Source organism: Podarcis raffonei, chromosome 14 (genome assembly GCF_027172205.1).
Source record: "Podarcis raffonei isolate rPodRaf1 chromosome 14, rPodRaf1.pri, whole genome shotgun sequence".
NCBI classification, from domain to species: domain Eukaryota; kingdom Metazoa; phylum Chordata; class Lepidosauria; order Squamata; family Lacertidae; genus Podarcis; species Podarcis raffonei.
In genome coordinates this window covers 19,642,831-19,665,435 of record NC_070615.1, presented here as the reverse complement: position 1 = coordinate 19,665,435, position 22,605 = coordinate 19,642,831, and the positions used below count along the sequence as shown (strand labels likewise).

Here is a 22,605-nt window from a genome sequence, read left to right as displayed (position 1 = left end):
AAATTTATGGTGAATTTTCATGAGGGTTGAAAAACAAAAAATTGCAAATTGTGGCTGAAATGTAGAGAACGGAATTTAAGATTGGGAAAACGAGCAAAAGATAGAACTGAAACTGACAGATCCTTCCATCTCTACCTTTGGGCCTCCATCTGCCTTCACTCCCTGGAGTCCAGAAGGGCCTGGAGCTGCGTCTCTTTGCGAAAAGGCCATTGCAAGCTCTCAGCAAACCTTAGCTTTAGACTTAGCTATTGATTCCTTTGTCTCACTCTTTCTTGGCCTTTAGAACATGACAGGCTGTTGGAGAACTGAATTTTCCCTGCCTTTGAAGGGTTCATTGATTTTAGTTTATACATGCTCTCTCACACACACCTTTCCTCCTTGCTTTGGAAGTAAACCTCTTATTTTCCAAGGGAGCTTACAGAACCAAGTTCACCAATAGCCAAACGATTTCAGTGAAGTACTTTGGTCTCATTTGTCCTGGTGACATGTGGGCAGCATCCCCCACCCATCTCCCATTTCTTCAAAGCAGGAATGGCAGCTTAAAGGAGCAAAGGAAAAGAAAGAGGGAAACTAACAGCTTTTCGATAGGGCAAGCAGCTGAACTGTTGATCACTTTTTCCTGGGAAGGAAAGGAACTGCAGGCCTGGCAGACTTTTCTGCTAAGTTCTGCCCAGGACACTGTACCCAGAAGAGAAAAATATCCAATAGTGAAAACACACACACAAACCTGCCAATTGAAGACTCAAGTTAAGGTTATCTCATGTTGTCTCAAGCTCCCCAAAGCCAGGAAACTAACTACCATGTGTGCCCTGTGATCAGTAATTCTGTTGTGTAATGTCACAAATTGTTCTTGCTTACAACCCTCTCCATCTGGCCAAACCTTTTATTGGTCTTTCAGGCCCAAGTTCAGAGAGGGAGGATGGAGTGCTTTGAACCAAAAATGCCCCACTTTGCCTTATACTGAGTCAGGATGTTGGTTCATGTTGCTCGATATTGTTCACACTGCCTGGCAGCTGCTATCCAGGGTTTTAGGCAGAAAGTCTCTCCCAGCCATACCTGGAGATGTCGGGGATTGAATCCGTAACCTTCTGCTTGCAAGGCAGTTGCTGTGCCACGGAGCAATGGTCCCGTGTCTTGCTGTACTTGCAGATGAATCTTCCTGAGAATTGGCACAAGCCTGTTTACGGCTTACATTAGTAGCTGGCAGGATGGGTTAAGACCAGGATGGGGAACCGTTTTGACTCTGTGGTTCAGCACCTTTCTGAGCCCTAACCTAGCAATTCAAATTTGACCAATGGGAGGGCCTGCCTGTCTTCCAATTGCTTGATGCCAGACTGATGCCAAATGATTGATTGCTTTGAAGTCCCGAAGTCAGGACTGTAAGTCCCAAAGCAAAACTGAATGACTTGACAGTTCAGCTTTCTGATTCTGGTTTGGGAGCTGCCGCATGATGAACAAGAACAAAATGTCCATTTGCTATCACATTGAGATTTTTGCCAGGAGGCATGCTGCAAGACTTCTGTGGTTGCCTTGTGAGCTCAGTTGACTAACTTGGAATTGACGTGAGCTCCTGTGAGCACTTTTTGGGTGTTGGGGAGCGGAGAGGCACTGGCCTAAAATGCACTGAAATCAGAATCATTAAGCAATTCATTCCTGTTAAAAATCAGAATATTGACTGCCTGCACACTGCCAAGATTCACCTTTTGTGTTGTCTGTTTAAATGGATGAACTGTTTTTCAAAACTTGCTTTGATATTTTTCATTACTGGCACAATCACCCATCATGGCAGTGCTTGGAAACAGAGCTTCGTGTAGCAGGTCATGTGGAGTACCACCAGTCTCACTCCTATTGCATCAGAAGAGGCCCTCATCTCCCAGTGTTTGAACCATCCTGCCAGATACTGATGCAAGGAACAGCAAGATTGTGCAACACCTTTGCTGATCACAGGGTTATATCTGTTAAGGCATCAGCATTAACTTCCAGTTTCTAAGCTTTGCGGTGCTTCAGCCAACAATATAGCCTTAACTCTAGCCTTCAGCCAGCAGGGTTTTTAATAAATGAATTTCCCTGGGTTTTTTTAAAAGGAAATTTGTTAAAATACTAGGTTTTGAGTCCCCCAAAATAGGGGTTGTGTTATACATGGGGGCGTGTTATACAAGGAAAAGTATGGTATGTTTGTTCAGGACTCACAGCACCTTCTCATGGGCCCCAAAAGGTTGGCCACTCCTCATCTGACTACTGCACTTTACTATCATATTCCATAGCTAAATGAATACCGTAGATATTGCACATAGTGCCCACTATGTGGCTGACTGCAGACACTGGGATTTTTTTTGTTTAATTAAAAATGAAATGTGCACATACCACATTAATTTACCAGTAGTTGCTGCCTTGGGCTTTAATGGAACATGGAAACCTTAATAATTTTTGAACCACTTCTCAGAAAGTTACCAAACCAACAGAGGATCAGCTTCCTTAATGAGTCTGGATAAAATACACAACAGTTATCACCAAAATGTGAAAGAAATACTCCTGTAAATCTGTTCAAAATTATGAGTAAGCTTTTGTAGTTTCCTAAACCACCTAACTTTATTAGTAGAAATTCTGAAGGGACGCCGCCCCCCACAATCAGTTCTCAGTTTGGTACATTTGTAGACCACACCATTTTGGCAAGTGGGTTGTCTGTCTGTCCATTTGTCTGTTCTCTGTGGGTTCATCCACACCTTGAGATATCATTGCCAAATTCAGCACAAGGTTTCCCAAGGGGCAGGCAGTGGTCTTTGTCAATGTCTAGATGCTGAGCACCACTTTGAATCAAGATGGTAGACCAATACACACAACCCAAATTACACTATCCATTTTAAAATAACTTTTTTTGTTTTGTTTCTTAGAATACCCGAGCAGCACTGGGCACTTTCTGCTGATAGATATATACCAAGTTGCTCCAAGTGTCATTTTTATGAGCTATAGAATTTTGAGATATTTAATGGTGTAGCCTTCTTATTGCTGCCCATCTTAACTTTTTGCTGTTCATATGCCCCTTTAATAATTTGTGGACAGAAGTCCACATGGCTTATCACTGCCTCCTACTGGATTAAATCAGAGGTGCTTTGCTTGCACCATAGCTCTGATACAGGTACCAAGTCATATGTGCCAGCATTTGACAGGTGAAGATAGGGGCACTCTTGTGTATGTCCAGAGGGGAAGCCATGTTTAGTTTGTTACATAAACAAATAGAGGGAGTCTTGTGGAGCTTTAAAGAGTAGCAGATTTATTACGGCATAAGTTTTTGTGGTCTAGAACATCTGGACTTCTGATCAAGTGGGTTTTAGGCTACAGAATTTATGCCACAATAAATCTGTTAGTCTTTAAGGTGCCATAATCAGGCGTGACAACAGAAGCAAATGGCTTGGGGGAGCAAAGCTTTGGCAAATGCAATTATTAGGGGACCATGAATTTAATCTGTGCTTAATAAGATGTGATTAAAAGCTGAGGGAGCAAACAGGCTTGTGGGGATAGTTTGCGTGTGTCTTGTGTAATACTTATAACACTCTGCTGGCTCCTGCCCAACACACACAGACAGAGGCTCCCACTTGTAAGAAAGAAAGAGACCTTTCTTCAGGCAAGTAACAGTACAGGCTCAGCAGCAGACACAGTGCTTGGGAGTCACAATTTGGGAGTTCAGGAGCAAGGCAAGAAGTTTAGAACTGGACGGAAGCAACAAAGATGTCCAAACAAGTTTCCGATACCCTCTCACCGAGCTTTTTAAAATCAGGTGTGGTGAGCTCAGTTGTGAGGCTCTCTTGCCTTGTAGGAATGTGGAGATTGCAAGTGTGCACTTTTTCAAGGCGGGTGGGTCTGCTCCCATCTGTGAAGGTGATGCCTAGTTCTTGGCAACAAGTCTGCCCCCTCCTGTTCAGGTTCCTGTTCAGTTTCTGTCATCTCCTGTTCTGCTTCCCCCCATGGCTGAGGAAGCCCTCCTCAGCTTCTACTGAGGCTCTCTGCTCTGCAGGAAGGTCGGCGGGGAGATCCAGCATCTCTGTTCCCTTTTTCAAAAAGGGGAAGGGGAGACCCCTCTCCTCCAACCCAGGTTCCCACAATCCTCCTCCTCCTCCTCCTCCTCCTCCTCCTCCTCCTCCTCCTCCTCCTCCTCAGCCTGCCAACCCAATTGCTTCCAACCATCCCAACAGTGCTGTGGAGTGCATGACAAACACCTCTATTCTCACACCAAGGATCACAGCCTGAGCCTTCCTCCATTACACATGGCTGAATGATTCCCGCCCCCCTCAACTCCTGCACAGTGGAGATTAAACTGACCATAGGATGGTTAATCTCATAGTCGATCTATTTGTGCTTATTATGCAAGAGTCCGGTTTCATTTGATTTAAAATGAAAGTTTTGTGTCTTGCATCTTCAAGGTGGCTGGTTGTAATGCGACAGATTTAGCAGCCCATTCCTTATCTGGATAGGCAGTTATGAAGGTGGGCAGACTGCAGGGAAGGGAAGCAAACATTCACATATAGTGCCCCTCTGCATGGCCGGTGCAATTAGGTGGTGACAGCGGCATTGCTGCTGCTTACCCTGATGATGCAGGGGGAGAGCAGTAGCGAAGTCAGCCTTGTGCAGGTTTCCACCAGCGTACCTGTGCAGCCCAACCTCAGCATTGCCCTGCTCCATCCTGCCCCAGTAAGCAGCAAATACATCGTTCTCTGGAAGGTGTCACAGCAATGCAGGGAGCTGCTTTATATCCAACCAGACCACTTGTCCACCTAGCTCCATCTGGTACGCAGCCTGAGACCCTACCTGCCCACGGACTGTCTCCCCAATGCACTCTACATGGGGCTACTTTTGAAGGTGACCCGGAAACTACAACTAATCCAGAATGCGGCAGCTAGATTGGTGACTGGGAGCGGCCGCCGAGACCACATAACACTGGTCCTGAAAGACCTACATTGGCTCCCAGGACGTTTCCAAGCAGAATTCAAAGTGTTGGTGTTGGCCTTTAAAGCCCTAAATGGCCTCGGTCCAGTATATCTGAAGGAGCATCTCCACCCCCATCGTTCTACCCAGACACTGAGGTCCAGTGCCGAGGGCCTTCTGGTGGTTCCCTCACTGCGAAAAGCAAAGCTATAGAGAACCAGGCAGAGGGCCTTCTCGGTAGTGGTACCCTCCCTGTGGAACGCCCTCCCATCAGGTGTCAAAGAGATAAACAACTACCTGACATTTAGAAGACACCTGAAGGCAGCCCTGTTTAGGGAAGTTTTTAATGTGTGACATTTTAATGTATTTTTAATATTTTTGGAAGCCGCCCAGAGTGGCTGGGGAAACCCAGCCAGATGGGCGGGGTACAAATTAATAATAATAATAATAATAATAATAATAATAATAATAATAATAAATAATTATAGCTCAGTATTGTCAACACTGACTGGTAGAGCTTCTTCAGGGTTTCATATGCAGGGAGTGTCTCCCCGCCTGCCTAGAGATCCTGGGGGTTGAAGCTAGGACCTTCTGTAGGTAAATCTGATGTCACTGCAGCACTGCCCCACCACAATGTCTGCTCCTGCTGCACGTGGATGTATATGCATTTGAACTAGAATTAAGATGCTACCCCTTAAGGTGGTCATGAGTCTTCCTTTACAGAGGAGAGACATCTTTGAAGGCATCCTTCATTTAACGGCTGCCTGGTCCGAGTCCAGCTGAAAGATAATGAGCCTTCAGAAAGGAGATCAAGGACCTTGAAGTTGCCCATCAGTTGTTAGCACCAACGACAGCAGACTGAGCAGGCACAAAGGATGCCTAGTCACAGTCTTATAAGACATTGTATTTTTGCTTCAGTGATTTCAGTTATGACAATTATTTCTGACCTTGCAGCAGTAGATGTAAAGTCGCATGTGTAAAATGTTTGGCAAACCTGTGAGGCGATGTTCTATCAGAATGAGTCTTGGTTAAGTCCAGAAGGTCCCGTGCTTAATTCCTGGAGGTTGGGTTAGGAAAGATCCCCTGTCTGAAATCCCAGAGAGCCATTGCCAGTCAGTGTGGACAATACTGAGCTAGATGGACCAGTAGGTCTGACTTGGTTTACGGCAGCTTCCTATGGCCTAGACCATTAAACAAAACAAACTGCAACAGTCCATAAGACAGCTATCATTCTTCCATTGCCAATAGCCTTGCTGCTTTCAGCTGAAACAGGTTAAATTCTGCTGAAGCTCCCAAGACACTTTCCATCTGATGATCTGGTATAATCCTGCACTGGCAAGTGGGACTCCCTGTCTCTCAGCATGCCAATAAGGGCCCTATCATTACAGATCTGCCTGCACTAATCTCTCGGATGCAAAATGGTAAACTGGGGAAGCTTAAGCGGTCCAGCTATCTGGCACACTGAGGTTTCCTGGGCACTTCTTTAACGTGGAAAGTTGTATTTTAGGTGGATAATGTCTGATCCTTTTTAGTTGTTAGGAGTGCACTAAATTGGCTGGTAATTGGTACCCAGCGGAACTGGGCGTTCTATCTCAGAATGGGACCGAGGCTATGAAATCCCTGTTCGATATTCAAAGAGGAGGTGAAATAAATATGGTAAATACATACATACATACATACATACATACATACATACATACAATGTCCCACTTATGGTTAAACAAAGCTATGAGTGCAAGTAGCTGTGTGAGCTTGGAAGTAATTTGTTGTTGTTTAGTCGTGTCCGACTCTTTGTGACTCCATGGACCAGAGCACGCCAGGCACTTCTGTCTTCCACTGCCTCCCGCAGTCAGTCTCATGTTTGTAGCTTCGAGAACACTGTCCAACCATCTCGTCCTCTGTTGTCCCCTTCTCCTTGTGCCCTCAATCTTTCCCAACATCAGGGTCTTTTCCAGGGAGTCTTTTCTTCTCGTGAGGTGGCCAAAGTATTGGAGCCTCAGCTTCACAATCTGTCCTTCCAGTGAGCACTCAGGGCTAATTTCCTTAAGAATGGATGCGTTTGATCTTCTTGCAGTCCATGGGACTCTCAAGAGTCTCCTCCAACACCATAATTCAAAAGCATCAATTCGTCGGAGATCAGCCTTCTTTATGGTCCAGCTCTCACTTCCATACATCACTACTGGGAAAACCATGGCTTTAACTATACAGACCTTTGTTGGCAAGGTGATGTCTCTGCTTTTTAAGATGCTGTCTAGGTCTGCCATCGCCTTTCTCCCAAAGAGCAGGCGTCTTTTAATTTCGTGACTGCTGTCACCATCTGCAGTGATCATGGAGCCCAAGAAAGTAAAATCTCTCACTGCCTCCATTTCTTCCCCTTCTATTTGCCAGGAGGTGATGGGCCCAGTGGCCATGATCTTCGTTTTTTTTGATGTTGAGCTTCAGACCATATTTTGCTCTCTTCTCTTTCACCCTCATCAAAAGGTTCTTTAATTCCTCCTCACTTTCTGCCATCAAGGTTGTATCATCTGCATATCTGAGGTTGTTGATATTTCTTCCGGAGATCTTAATTCTGGCTTGGGATTCATCCAGCCCAGCCTTTCGCATGATGAATTCTGCATATAAGTTAAATAAGCAGGGAGACAATATACAGCCTTGCCGTACTCCTTTCCCAATTTTGAACCAGTCAGTTGTTCCATATCCAGTTCTAACTGTAGCTTCTTGTCCCACATAGAGATTTCTCAGGAGACAGATGAGGTGATCCGGCACTCCCATTTCTTTAATAGTTTGCTGTGGTTGACACAGTCAAAGGCTTTTGCATAGTCAATGAAGCAGAAGTAGATGTCTTTCTGGAACTCTCTAGCTTTCTCCATAATCCAGCGCATGTTTGCAATTTGGTCTCTAGTTCCTCTGCCCCTTCGAAATCCAGCTTGCACTTCTGGGAGTTCTCGGTCCACATACTGCTTAAGCCTTGCTAGCGTGTGAAATGAGTGCAATTGTGCGGTAGTTGGAGCATTCTTTGGCACTGCCCTTCTTTGGGATTGGGATGTAGACTGATCTTCTCCAATCCTCTGGCCACTGCTGAGTTTTCCAAACTTGTTGGCATATTGAGTGTAGCACCTTAACAGCATCATCGTTTAAAATTTTAAATAGTTCAGCTGGAATATCATCACTTCCACTGGCCTTGTTATTAGCAGTGCTTTCTAAGGCCCATTTGACTTCACTCTCCAGGATGTCTGGCTCAAGGTCAGCAACCACACTACCTGGGGTGTACGAGACATCCATATCTTTCTGGTATAATTCCTCTGTGTATTCTTGCCACCTCTTCGTGATGCCTTCTGCTTCTGTTAGGTCCTTTCCACTTTTGTCTTTTATTATGGTAATCTTTGTACGAAATGTTCCTTTCATATCTTCAATTTTCTTGAACAGATCTCTGGTTTTTCCCATTCTATTGTTTTCCTCTATTTGTTTGCATTGCTTGTTTAAGAAGGCCTTCTTGTCTCTCCTTGCTATTTTTTGGAAATCTGCATTCAATTTCCTGTATCTTTCACTATCTCCCTCGCATTTTGCTTGCCTTCTCTCCCCTGCTATTTGTAAGGCCTCGTTGGACAGCCACTTTGCTTTCTTGCACTTTCTTTTCATTGGGATGGTTTTAGTTGCTACCTCCTGTATAATGTTATGAGCCTCCATCCATAGTTCTTCAGGCACTCTGTCCACCAAATCTAAATCCTTAAACCTGTTCCTCACTTCCACTGCGTATTCATAAGGGATTTGACTTAGATTGTATCTTACCGGCCCAGTGGTTTTTCCTACTTTCTTCAGTTTAAGCTTGAATTTTGCTATAAGAAGCTGATGATCTGAGCCATAGTCAGCTCCAGGTCATGTTTTTGCTGACTGTATAGAGCTTCTCCATCTTTGGCTGCAGAGAATATAATCAATCTGATTTCGATGCTGCCCATCTGGTGATGTCCATGTGTAGAGTCGTCTCTTGTGTTGTTGGAAAAGAGTGTTTGTGATGACCAGCTTGTTCTCTTGGCAGAACTCTATTAGCCTTTGCCCTGCTTCATTTTGAACTCCAAGGCCAAACTTGCCAATTGTTCCTTTTATTTCTTGACTCCCAACTTTAGCGTTCCAATCCCATATAATGAGAAGAACATCCTTCTTTGGTGTCATTTCTATAAGCTGTTGTAAGTCTTCATAGAATTGGTCAATTTCAGTTTCTTCAGCACCAGTGGTTGGTGCATAAACTTGGATTACTGTGATGTTAAAAGGTCTGCCTTGGATTCGTATTGAGATCATTCTATCATTTTTGAGATTGCATCCCAGTACAGCTTTCACCACTCTTTTGTTGACTATGAGGGCCACTCCATGTCTTTTACAGGATTCTTGCCCACAGTAGTAGATATGATGGTCATCCAAACTGAATTCGCCCATTCCCGTCCATTTTAGTTCACTGATGCCCAGGATGTCAATATTTATTCTTGCCATCTCATTTTTGACCACATCCAACTTACCAAGGTTCATGGTTCTTACATTCCAGGTTCCTATGGAATATTTTTCTTTACAGCATTGGACTTTCCTTTCGCTTCCAGGCATATCCGCAACTGAGCGTCCTTTCGGCTTTGGCCCAGCTGCTTCATCAGCTAATCTACTTGTACTTGTCCTCCGCTCTTCCTCAGTAGCATGTTGGACGCCTTCCGACCTGAGGGGCTCATCTTCCAGCGTCATAACTTTTATATGCCTGTTGCCTTTGTCCATGGAGTTTTCTTGGCAGGGATACTGGAGTGGATTGCCGGTTCCTGCACCAGGTGGCTCACGTTTGGTCAAAACTCTCCACTATGACCTGTCCATCTTGGGTGGCCCTGCACAGCATAGCTCATAACTTCTCTGAGTTATTCAAGCCCCTTCGCCATGGCAAGGCAGTGATCCATGAAAGGGCTTGGAAGTAATACTAGAGCCAAATTATATCTATCTATATATATCTATATCATCTGTATCTATATATCTGCAGCCACTTTCTTTAATGACAAACTCAGTTGTTCAGATGGGGCCAATACCAGGTAATTGAACACAATACAGAGGCTTACTTCCAAAATGCATGAACTGAAGACTGAGCCAGAAAATATGTGCATGACTCAAAGAGTAGCAAAGGTGTAGAGAGAAAGAAACTCAAAAGACTCAGGCTCTGGAAATGTTGCCTGTTCTTGGCTTTCTAATTGGGGTATGGAGTTCCATCAGAAGAACAGAAGCACAGCTTCCTGGGTTGCCTGAAAAAGCAATCTGGGTCAGCATTCAGTTTCTTAGCAGGGGGCAATCAGAGTCTTGTGGGAAGCCTTCCAGCAGAGCATGAAGACAATGGTTGTCTCCTGTTGGGTATCCTGAGGTATATTGCTTCTGAACATTTTTCTTTTCTGGTTTTTTTTTTAATCCCCACCCCCAATCTCTCACCAAAGAAGACTCCAAGAGTAACTTACAAGATAAGTAGTCAAGGCAGTCTTTACTCTCTCAGGATTAACATCTGAAAGACAGGGCAGAAAAGGAAAGGAGAAGATGGAATGGGGAAGAAGGAGAGGGAACAGGAAGATCAGGTGCCCGTTTCTTAAACTAACTGTTGTTAAAATGCCCACCTGGCAGTTTGGGAAGCAGAATGAAATGGCCACATGAGATTGGAAGGAGGGCCAAAGGCAGCTGGTTGCTCAGCAGAGCGGATGGAATAGCCCTGTTTCCCTGCTCAGCCTAATAGCTATTGATAGCCTGACAATGTTTTGTTTTCGAAAGGAGGAGATCTTGGAGTTCAAACCAACCTGCATAGTCATCTTTTCTGATCTTCATGACTTTCCCTCAGTCAATTTGGGTTGTGGTTAATCAGGGTTGACCAAAGAGACACTCTATTTACAACGTTACATTGATTGTTGAAATGCAGTGACAACTGACTTTCACATGGCGATCTTGATGACCTCCATTCTTATGAACAGACAAATGGGAGATGTAGTGAGATTGGAAATATTAACTTGTTCCATTTCCCAAAAGTGAGGAAAGAGCTTTTTTTCAGGAATTCACAAAAAATTATCTTTGAATTAATAACTGAAAGTTGACAATCACCAAATTTTGGGCATTCATTCACACACTCTCCAACACACTTATGTATTTGTGTGTGTGTGTGTGTGTGTGTGTGTGTGTATGTGTATGGACACCCCCGATTTGCAGCTCCCTGATAATGGCATTTTGCCCTCTGCTGCCTCAGGAGTCACCACTCCCACCCCAAATCTATCCCTGAAAAACTGTTCCTTTTCCCACTTTTCCCACTAGCCACATTTGGCCCACAAGCCTGAAATTCCCCACCTCTACTCTAATTCATCTGCCCATCACTATCAGTTCTCTCACACAACAGGAAGCAGCACTGGGGAGTCAGAGATAAATTGCACTGCTGATTTCTCCCTGCAGCCTTCTCGTTCTCTGTTGGAGACATTACCTTAAAGAAGCAACTGACTCCTTAAAAACCTATGCTTGTAAGTTAGAGATTTCCCAATACTGTAGTGAAGATGCGGAGAAGTTTTGTAGCGCCAATGGGTATTGGCTTCCCATCTCGGCAAACGGGACAAATTGATTGTTCTTCAAAAGCCCCGGTCAATATTAGCCTCTTGCGTCAATAAATCCTGATTTTTCACTCTGATCAGTCGATAGCTGCATATAAAGGCAACCTGAATGTGGCCTTGATAAAACAACCATCAGCTTTGTGTGCAACAGCAGATGCTAGGCAGATGGATTAGACAGTCATATTAGATTGGGGGGGGGGACACAAGTATTTTGCCACAAAGGAAGGTCATGTACTGTTCCTCAATTCACCTGGATGTACATAATGTAATAACAGTGTACAGGAGCAGCTCACATAATTGCATGCTTATCCATTCCTGCAAACTGCGTGGTATAAACTGTGGATTTAAAGACAGCCAAGTGGTGCTTAATTGTTTCATAATGTGCAGGCTTCAGTTCTCTCAGTGATAACAGGAAAGGTTGGGAAACCAAAAAGGAAGCTGATAAATTGTCCTGCTATTGCAGAGTAGGATCTTGAGAACTTATATTCCATGGTTGCATCTGCAGTCTAGAATTGAACTGTCTTAAGAGTCATTTCTTCTTGAGGAACCTAGGAGCTATAGGGTCTCTAACAAAGAATCTGGGAAGGGGTGTAGCTCAGTAGTAGAGCACATGATTTACATGCAGAGGGTCCCAGGTTTCAATCTCTTGTCATCTCTAGGTAGGGCTGGGAAGGATTCCTGCCTGAAACGTTGAAGAACTGCAAGTCAGCATTGGTAGTGCTGAGCTAGATGAATCAACAGTCTGACTCAACATATTGAAAGACAACGTCTTATGTTGCTAAGTTCTTAGCAACCTCATCATTCTTTGGGGGAAGCAATGGCAGCTATGGAATCAATACAAATCTGAAGTGCAGAGAAGTCCCAAGAGTAGCTATGGGCCAGCAACGTCCACAATTACATTTTGAACAGCTCTGTCCTAAATCTTTGAATGACCTCTCTCAGTTGTTGCGTGTGGATGTTAAACAGTGTGAGATACAAGATAGACTCCCGCAGGACCTCATAGTGCAGGTGTAGGGGAGCTCTTTCACCCCGGGGGCCACCTAGGCAACCTCCCAGGGACCACATGCCAGTGGTGGGTGGGGCCTGAGACAAAAGTAGGTGGAGCAACAAATGTAAAGATTACCTTTGTACAGCCTTAAATTTTACCTTTGTACAGTAGGTAGTTTCTAAACACACTCACACACCCCTCTCCGCCCTCTGTTTGGACAAGCAAGAGGCATTATCAGGGTCCAAGGGTGCAAAGATGGGCTGGTGAGGGGTGTGGCTTGAGCAGAAGGGGACTGACCTGAGGGCCAGATAGAGGGGCTTGGGAGTCTCATTTGGCCCTTGGGCCTGAGGCACCCCACCAGACATAGGGTAAATGCCCAACAGCACCTTGCAAACCATCTAGTCTTGTGAGATGATCCCATTCCCAACGTCTCTGAACAATATCTGAAACAGCAAAATTAGTGCTTGTAGGACTGGATTTTCGTTTTGTTTTATCCTGTTAATGTATCTTTTACATTGTTCTTGGTATCCATTAAGAGTAGATTATTTCATTATAATATTTAGTTTATTCTTTGCTTATTAAGTGTTTGCCTTTGCTTATTTGAGTTTTCAAAGTGCTTTGTAAGAAATTGCACCCCCCTACAAGGGCAATGTTGATTATAAGTTGATGTTTCTTATGTGCACCTTTGAGCACAATCCACTGTGGAAAAGAGGAATGAAATTAAACCAAGGTAGAGACGGTCCAAAAATCCTACTTTCAGTTTCCAAAATATATTGCACCCACACAAAAACTGGGGTGCACTATTCTCTTGATTTTTAGGGTGACAGATTTTTCTCTCCAAAATATTTACACAGGTGTGGGCTGCTGCTCACCTTAATTCTACAAAGTTAAGGAGTTCGGGTTCAGTTTCAATGTTTTAAAATGGGCCACTCCCATCCAATCCAACCTCCTGTTCTCACAGTTGCTAACCAGATGCTCATGGCAAACACACAAGGAGGTCCTGAGGGCAACATTGCTCTCCCCACTCCCACACTTACTAGAATGGTTTTGGAATGATACAATGTGCCATTGCATTGCTCCCAAACCACTTCAGGATGTGTGGCTCGCTTTTTACTTCCCCTGCTTGCTGGAGTGACTTGGAAGTGACGAAACGCCACATTGCATTCCACCATTCTGAAGCCATTCTAGTTAAGTGCTGGTAGAGGAGACGGGGAGAAAGGGTCCCATCACACTGGGAATGTGAGAGAACCCCAAACCACCAAACACCTCATCCATTCAATCCTTAAATCCTAATGTATTTAGAACAATTGTGTGCAGATTTTGGAGAAAAATCTTTTTCTCTATGACATTTTTGGAGCGGCTTTGATTTGCTACAAATCACCCCAAGAATGGCTGGGGAAAAAATAGAGAGAGAAACTTCAGCATAGCAATAAACAAAACTTCTGGAATTGGTCATCCAGGTAGGAATGGATCCATTGTTGCTAACCTCTCTTGTGCCTTTGTTAGTCATTTCTAGCTTATCAGCCTCCCCCAACAGAAACAATGTCCTTTACTGTCATGCATGGTCACCCAGAGGCAATGCTGTATTCAGCACAGGTGACCAGGCCAGGCTTCATTTTTGAACAGCTTTCTCTTTGGCCCAGTAGTGGTTTCTTAGCAACTACTCAGCTCTCTCCTGCAAGACAGCAAGATTTAGGAGCTTTCTTTTTCTCTTATCCTCAGGTGTTTTGCGACTACCACGGCCATTCCCAGAAGAAGAATGCATTTCTATATGGATGCAGTATAAAGGAGACCTTGTGGCAGGCGGGACGTACTGTTGATACGACTGTTGTCACCGAGGATGTTGGATACAGGGTAAGACGTTCTTCTTATAGTACAGACTTTTGCACAGAAATTCCAGGTGAAACTGCCCTGCTGCTCCTCTGAGTGGCCTGTTTATTGATCATTTGTCCTGATTTACTTGCGCAAAGCTTACACAGAGGTGAAATGGTATTTGTTCCTTATTCAGAATTCATTCTGTTTGCAGGGAGGTTATTTGACAATTAGCATCCATCCTGATTTGCTTGCAGGGAATTCATACACCTTCCTGTAAATTGTTCATTCATTCCACAATAGTTGAGTCAACCCTCCATTGGAAAAAGTCTATTTCTTTTTCAAAGTGGAACTTTTGTGGTTGCATGACAGAACACTTTAACCTACTTTAATTGGGCAAACTTACATTTCCTGATATGTGCTTGACTACCTTCTGGAAAATACTGACAGTCTTGAGTAGGAATTTAAGAAGCGCTTTCTGTTCTGACCTGTATTCATCATAATCAGCACTGTTTGCATTCTGCTGCAATTCGATTTCCACCAACTATTAATATAATTTGTGCCCCTGTCTGCTACTTAACATGGCTTTTGTAACTGTTTACATAACTTAATCAGCTCACACTAATTTCAATGTAAAAGAAACATCAAAGCGATGTAAAAAAAGTCATTAATTACATCTCATTTGCAGACACAATTAAACAACAAAGAGGTGAGCAAATATTGATCGTATTCGCTTGCCTGATTTCTGTTCCTGACCATAGACAAACACATGAACTACAGCAATTTCTACTTCCCTTTTCTGTTTTCTTCTGAATTCTCCAACATCCCTAGTCTGGAGACAGCCCTGGACTTTCCAGCTTTAGATTTTTGAATTATGTTATCTAATAACAAACTTAGGTGGTAAGAATTCCAACAGAGAGGAAACCACACAGAGCAATTGAGAAACAGATAAGAGGTGCCAACATGTTCAGAACCCTGAGGTTTTTACAAGTCCCCAAACCCCTAAAACCTACGAAGACAAGTTGCCTCCTCACCCACTTTCCAAAAAACACTTCCAAAAGAGAACAAAGCCTGCTCAGCAGCATGGAATATTGTTTATCTGACCCTATGTGTGCTATACATTTAAAGCAATATCCTACCACTTTAAGTAGTCATGGCTTGTCCCAAAGAATCATGGGAAGTGTAGTGTGTTAAGGGTGGCTGAGAGTTGGTAGGAGATCCCTATTCCCCTCCCAGAGCTACAATGACCAGAGTTCTCTGGGAAGAGGGATTGACAGTTAAACCACTCTGACAAGTGTAGGTCTAGGAGAAGAATAGGGCATCTCCTAGCAACGCTCAGCACCCTTAACAAACTACGCCTCCCAGGGGGGAAGCCATGACTATTCAAAGTGGCATGATACTGCTTTAAAATGTATATTGCAGATGGAGCATCTGTTGGAAAGTGAATATGGGAAACCAAGGTGGTGGTTGGAGATGGAATGGTTTTCTTTTTTTCTTTTTTTGTGTGTGCGGTGAATAAAATTATTGTAAATACCTTTGGCTGTGTGCGTTGCTTTCCCACTTTGCAGTGCTAAGGGTTAGCTGCACCTGCTGTAATTGAAAGTGAAAGCATTTCCCGAAGTGATCTTAATAGAGCACACCGTGAGCCTGAAACATTGACCAGAGGAAATATTTCACACAGCGTTCCTTAGCCTGAGCAAGATAGCGTTGGCGGGGTGAGGGACGGCAAGGTGGGGGAAAAGCTCGTCGTCAGCATATCTTCTGGAGCTTTGTTGCCGCCAAACTTTAGGAAACCGGGGATTGCTGGCAAGCATATAGAGAGCATCAAAGGGCTGCCTTCCAGCAATTGAGGTGTGTGCCTTGAATCCGCAATGGATGAGCCATGAGCAAACTTCTGCTGCAGTCTGACAGCGGAGGCATTAAACACTGACACCCACATGTTATGAAACCTGTTTCCCGACAGGTGTGACCCACCAGCCCATGAACTGCATTAGGCAGTCTTTACTTAGTATCCTCTTTCCTTCTTGAGAGCTCCACAGACAGCATTTCTACACAATGCCATAGCTCTGCCCTTGACTCCACACATAAGTGGACTCAGGCTACCCTGGGTCCTGACTTGTAGGCAACACCTCCACACACCCCTTTTGGTTGGCTAACTGTAAACAGCATTAACCCTCAGCTTACTAACTGACTAGGGACACGGGTGGCGCTGTGGGTTAAACCACAGAGCCTAGGGCTTGCCGATCAGAAGGTTGGCGGTTCGAATCCCCGCGTGACGGGGTGAGCTCCCGTTGCTCGGTCCCTTCTCCTGCCAACCTAGGAGTTCGAAAGCACGTCAAAGTGCAAGTAGATAAATAGGTACTGCTCTGGCAGGAAGGCAAACTGTGTTTCTGTGTGCTGCTCTAGTTGCCAGAAGCAGCTTTGTCATGCTGGCCACATTACCTGGAAGCTGTATGCCGGCTCCCTCGGCCAGTAAAGCGAGATGAGCGCCGCAACCCCAGAGTCGTCCGCGACTGGACCTAATGGTCAGGGGTCCCTTGACCTTTACTAACTGGATAGTCCCTGCTTTTGTACTGCCAAAATTTCTGCTCACCCCCTCCAAGAGGTGGGCGGGGTTTGCGACACCGCACGGGCTTACCTGGCCAGGTGCCACCCACCTTGCTGCAGGGTGGCCGTCGCCCCGCCCCCATCTTGGCAGGACAATGGGCTGCCAGCTGGGGGTGGGGTGAGGGCCGATGCTCTTTGGCCCAGACTCACTTTGTTTTCCTGCTAGATTCACCCACTCTACTCTCCCTAAAAATATAACATGGTCTCCTTTTGCAAGGTAGCTCTTGCTTCCTAGATCAGCGGGCGCTGCTATGGTCGTGAGATGGTTGCTGTATTCAGAACCGGGAAGGAATTTTGCCTGCATTGGCAGGTTTTGCCTTCTCCGTAGCAATTCGTCACAACTTTGGCGGTTTTTAGGCCTTGGTCAGTATCCTATAGTCTATCTTTGAGATATGGGGGGGGGGGTAACATCTTCATGCACCCACATGTGGCAGCATTTGCAGGGCCCTAGAGCAGCGGCATATAGGTCAAATGCCCGGCTTTGATGAAGTGGGAGGGCATGCTGTGTAAGTTCATGCTTTACAGTCCCCTCCCATTGCACCTGACTGCCCTGCACATCCTCAGCCCCTGTTGGGTTGAGAGGGATACCTGCCAAGGCCTAAGCCAAGGTTCCTAAACCTGAAATTCAACAAAGTTGTGGCCTAATTTAAACCCATACATTGTTGTCCTGTCTCATTTCGGGGGGGGGGGGTAGGCTCCAGGGACAGGGTTTAGTGCGTGGGCTTACAAATTCCGTGTAACTTGCCTTACGCTCCTGGAATGTTGGTTTTGTAGGTGAGTCTTCTTTAGCTTTAAATGACCTCCTTGGAGATATCTGAGGAAAACAGAAAGGAAAAGTTGTCCTTAACAGTCATTTTGGCACATTGATACAAATAGATCTGTTTGTTTATTGGTATGGGGTCGGTTGGAATTGTTTTTTTTTGTTTTTTGTTGGAAATGTACAATTAAAAGATAATTAATGAGAAAATAAACAGAGAGGAAAGAACCATTAGCTTGAGACCTGAGAAACACGGTTACAAGAAACAGAATATTAAATTCGTATTTGCTAATGTTTACAAATGAGCACTCCACACACTTATGTTCCACTTACCTACCAACCTTTTTATTTAATTAAAGTAAAAAAGGTTGATTATAAAGACAATTTCCATTGTCTTAAGGAGCTGAATCGAGCTGGGGGATCTTCATATATATTTTTCATCATCCGTTCTTTGGGTTGGGCTCAGCTGGGCAAGGACAAGAAGAAAATACTCAGACCTTCACAGATGATGCTTGAATGGGTCTGATGTTTTGGGGGCATTTGTGTGTATGTTGTCTGAATGGCAACTAGGGGAAATGCATCCATTTCAAAACAAATTAGCATATGCAAGTGGTGGGCAAACCAGCATCCTCTTCCATCCTCTCTTTTGTGTGTGTGTCGCATTTCCTCTTGTTTTGGCAATGTCACTCTTCATAGCATTTATTCTGTTTCTCTTGAACGACACCTTGAGCATGCCTTTGCGGTGTGCGTGTAAGAGGATCCATGTCAATGTGCCTGGATGCCTGTTGTTTTGTCAGTAAGAAATACCACACAAATGCACATATATGTGTATGTGTGTGAGAGAAAGATGGTGATGGAGGAGGATGCGAATACAATAAAACTGCTGCTTACTGTTGATAGTTTAAAATGCTCAATGTGGCTCCTAGATCTGTGTGTGTTTCTTCCAAGCAGTGAGTTAGAGTCTTTTACCATCAGCCAACAATATTAGCTGTAGGCTAATAATAATAATAATAATAATAATAATAATAATAATAATAGAGCATTAGGTAATCTACCGACCAATGATAATGAAATGTGAAAGCAAACAAGCACAATTCATCTGTGAAAAGAATCCTGTTCCCTCTCGGAACCATAGGTGGCGATATTTGCTCAGGTAAAGAAAGAAGGTGTATATCAGAGCTGAAGTCGCCCCCTAATAGATATTGCAACCGTTTTCTCCAGAAGAACATTTAGTGTATAAAGTCCAGCAGTTTTGCACAGAGTATTTATTTGTGTGTGTATCTATTAAATTAGAGGCAGATACATAGAGATTTGGGGAGGACGCAGCTGATCTCCAGTTGCAATTCACAAGAAAATCAGAATAGCTCCATATCATGAATCCATATTAGGTACTTTCCACCCTACTAATAATTTAAGAAAATCCCTATTGGATCAGACCCACAGCCCATCTAGTCCAGCATGGAAATGGCAACCAGACCATTCCCATTAACCTCAGCCAGTGTGGCTACCAGGTTGGCTCAGGGGCATTCTGAGTGACACTAGCAGGCATTTGCATGCCTTGGGGAATGGTTCTTGAGTTTGCTTTTCATCCAGCGGGGGCTCGGACTGGACATCTGTCAAGTTGCTTTGTGTGTGGCAGAGGTGGACCAAGGCAAAGCAGAGTCTCCTAGTTTCTCAGGCCAGCAAGCAAGCCCAACTCAGAAGCCTTCTAAAGTTGCTTTGCTGTGTTCCGGAATGTTGAGAGTCAGTGTGACGCAATGATTTAGAGCGCCGATGTTTTTACTGATATTGTAATCTTGTGTGTCGTGTGCCTCTACTCTTATGAAGTGCAGATTATAAATACTTGAATGCGCATTAACCTCTTCCACACACAAAAAGCCTTGAAATGACTTACAGATACAAAACTACGTAAGATACAAAGGCCTTTGCAATGCATTTAAAACCAAATACGTAAAGGCTTTCGCAATTCTGGGACCATCCCTTGAAAATCAGGACACTTGGAGGTTATGTGGCTGTGTAAAGTGGCAGCATTGTGTTTTGAAGGTTTGCTGTTAATGTGGCTTTGGTGCATATGCCCTTCTCAGTGCCTGCCCCCATGAAGGTTTGTGACCTTTTTGGTAACGGCGTTGTGGAACACCTTACCCCATGCAGTGCATCTAGGCCTCTACTTCTGATGATTGGGTTAAGACTTTTCAAAATTCATCCTGGAGGACTTTGCTTTTCCAAGCAAATGAATTCTGTCCCCCCACCCCCTTTCCTGAACCTTCCTCTATTTTATACTGCATTACATGATCGGTCCTGTTGTTTTATGAAGAATTGTGATATTTTAATTGCTGAAAGCTGACCTGAGTAATGCATTGCATTAGAAGGGAGAGATATAAATCCTTGAATGAATGAATGAATTCAGGGCATTTGGCATATGGACAGCTTTAATGATAGTGCTGTCACAGTTTCTTAGTCTGGGCTTTAGTGTGTGTCTGTGTGTGTGTGTGTGTGTGTATGTGTGTGTGCTCGCTCACGCACACGCGCGCGCACACACACACATACACATGTGCTTACAATGGTTATTCTAATGATATTGTGTATTGTTTAAATTTGTTTTATTGCATCATATATATAATAAATTGTGCATATATGTGTATATGTATGTTGGGGTGTGTGTGTACAGAATATAAAGCTATATACAAGTCCAATAAATCCAATCACATCAATCATATAATTTATGGTATTTTCCCTATATGTTTGAAGTGTTTCCTGTACATTATCTCTTCAACTCTCAGAGATGTGTAAGAAAATGGTTTTTTCCTGGTTAGTTATGCCATACATTTTCATTATTAAATGTTTAGTACATCCCATTACTCTTTTATTCTCTTCCTACTAATTCAGAACCAATTAATTGGTTTATGTAACTTCCATTCAGTGTTATTTTCCAACGATTTCAGTGGGAGATCTAGTCTGTCTTCTGCTGCTTGTGATTTATTTTCATCCTGCTGGCATGAATTTTTAAAGCATTATGCTCCTCACCCAGATCTACCAAATTTTAGATAGATAGGACAAAAGCTCCCTATTTAGAAGCAATTAAAAAGGTCCCCCCATCACAGCCTAATTGCTCTTTTCCTTCTCCTCTCTGTAACCTTTCTTGTGGCCTGTACAGGCTGTTCCAGCAGCGCTATTGGAACACATTTTGGACTCCTTCATTTGAATTCCCATTCATTCCTATAAATAAAATGACTGAAGCCAATGGAGCTCCTTTGTTTTTGTATTTCATTCGTTTTTAAAACGATTGCAAATTTTTAGCAATTCTTACAGCAGGGGGATCAGTCAGCAACGTGAAGCCTCTGGACCAAAACTGGTTTCTTGAATGCTGCTGCCTGTTTCTTTAGTTGTCAGTCTGAAACTGAAAAGAGATATGTAGAATGGAGTACCTGGGAAGAAGTATTTACTGGCAGGCTACTCGGCTAGCTGTATGTGGAAAGCTGGGGCAGGACCGAGATACCATCATGCCCAGAGTAGTCATCCAGGACAAACAGTTGCTGAACAGAGGATTGCAACAATTCTGCAACAACCAATACAGATGGACAAAGACTGAGGTCAAGAGATACTGGTTTGCATAAGGACATCCAATGGGTTCATCACTGAGATGAGAGAAGAATATTGGAAGCTGCCTTGTATCAAGTCAGATCATTAGTCCACCACGTTCAGTATTGCCTACACTGGCAGGAAGTCACCCTGCAGGTTTTAAGACAGGGGACATTCCCAGCCCTACCTGAAGAAGCTGGGGATTGAACCTAGGACCTCTAGAAGCCAAGAAGATGTTCTACCACTGAGCTATGACCAGTTCCCAGATTTAAACTTGGGGGGTATCCCAGATCACACCACATTCCCTTAACCACTACATCACAGGTTTCATATATGCACTGTCATAGACAGTGTGGTGTTGTGGTTAACTAGAACCTAGGAGAGCATTGTTCAAATCCCCACTCAGCCATGGTGTGACCTTGGACCAGTCACTGTCTCTTAGCTTTACCTACCTTACAGGGTTGCTGTGAGGATAAACTGGAGGAGAGGGGAAGAACCACGGGTGCTATTTTGAGCTGCTTGGAGGGGAAAAAAGTGGCTGTAAAGGTAGATAAAATGTGGTAGGTTTATCCAACGATGAACACATTTAAACGATTATAGATTTATTGTGTGTGTGTGTATGTGTTGCAGACCTTGCCAAAGATCTTGGACAAAGTAGCTCCTGTATTTCTCATGAGCAGCTGCAGCTTCCTGGTAGAGAAGTCACGTGACTCGACAGCCCGCGTGGTGGTTTGGCGGGAAATAGGAGTGCAGAGGAGCTACACCATGGAAAGCACTTACTGCGGATGCAGCCATGGACTCTACAAGGTACTGTGATGCTTGCTTGGAAAACAAATTTTGTGTGCACCTCTTTCATCCTTCTTTATATACTATCCATGCAGGTGCCTTTCTTTCTTTCTTTCTTTCTTTCTTTCTTTCTTTCTTTCTTTCTTTCTTTCAAAAAGACCCACACAAAATCAGAATCCAATTCCAACTACTTGTAGCCAACGTGATGATGCCATCAAGACCATATAGCTTTGAACAGCTAAGGCTTCCCCACATCCTGGGAAGTATAGTTCGTTAGCAGTGCTGAGAGTTTTTAGGCGATCTCTGTTCCCTTCACAGAACTACAATTCCTCTTCACAGGCAACTCTGGGAATTGTAACTTTGTGAGGGGAATAAAGGTCTTCTAACAACTCAGAACACCCTTAAGGAACTACAGTTCCCAGGACTTTGAACTTTGGGAAGCCATGACTGATTAAAGTGTTATGACACTGCAGATGGGTTCGGCTGGATATGTGTATCTCAGATCAGCAGCTAAAAAGAGAAGGTGAGGAATGACCTAAAACATTTTGATTGCTGAAGGAGAA

General features: G+C 44.0%; 1 protein-coding gene across 1 annotated transcript in view; it reads left to right on the top strand.

Moving 5' to 3' along the window:
* The window catches only part of AGBL1 (AGBL carboxypeptidase 1), a 414,373-nt gene that overhangs the window by 198,466 nt on the left and 193,302 nt on the right, over positions 1 to 22,605 (top strand). Inside the window, exons 20-21 of the mRNA XM_053364617.1 lie at positions 14,224 to 14,355; positions 21,887 to 22,063. Coding sequence (XP_053220592.1) covers positions 14,224 to 14,355; positions 21,887 to 22,063 — 309 coding nt within the window. The remainder of the gene's footprint in view (positions 1 to 14,223; positions 14,356 to 21,886; positions 22,064 to 22,605) is intronic.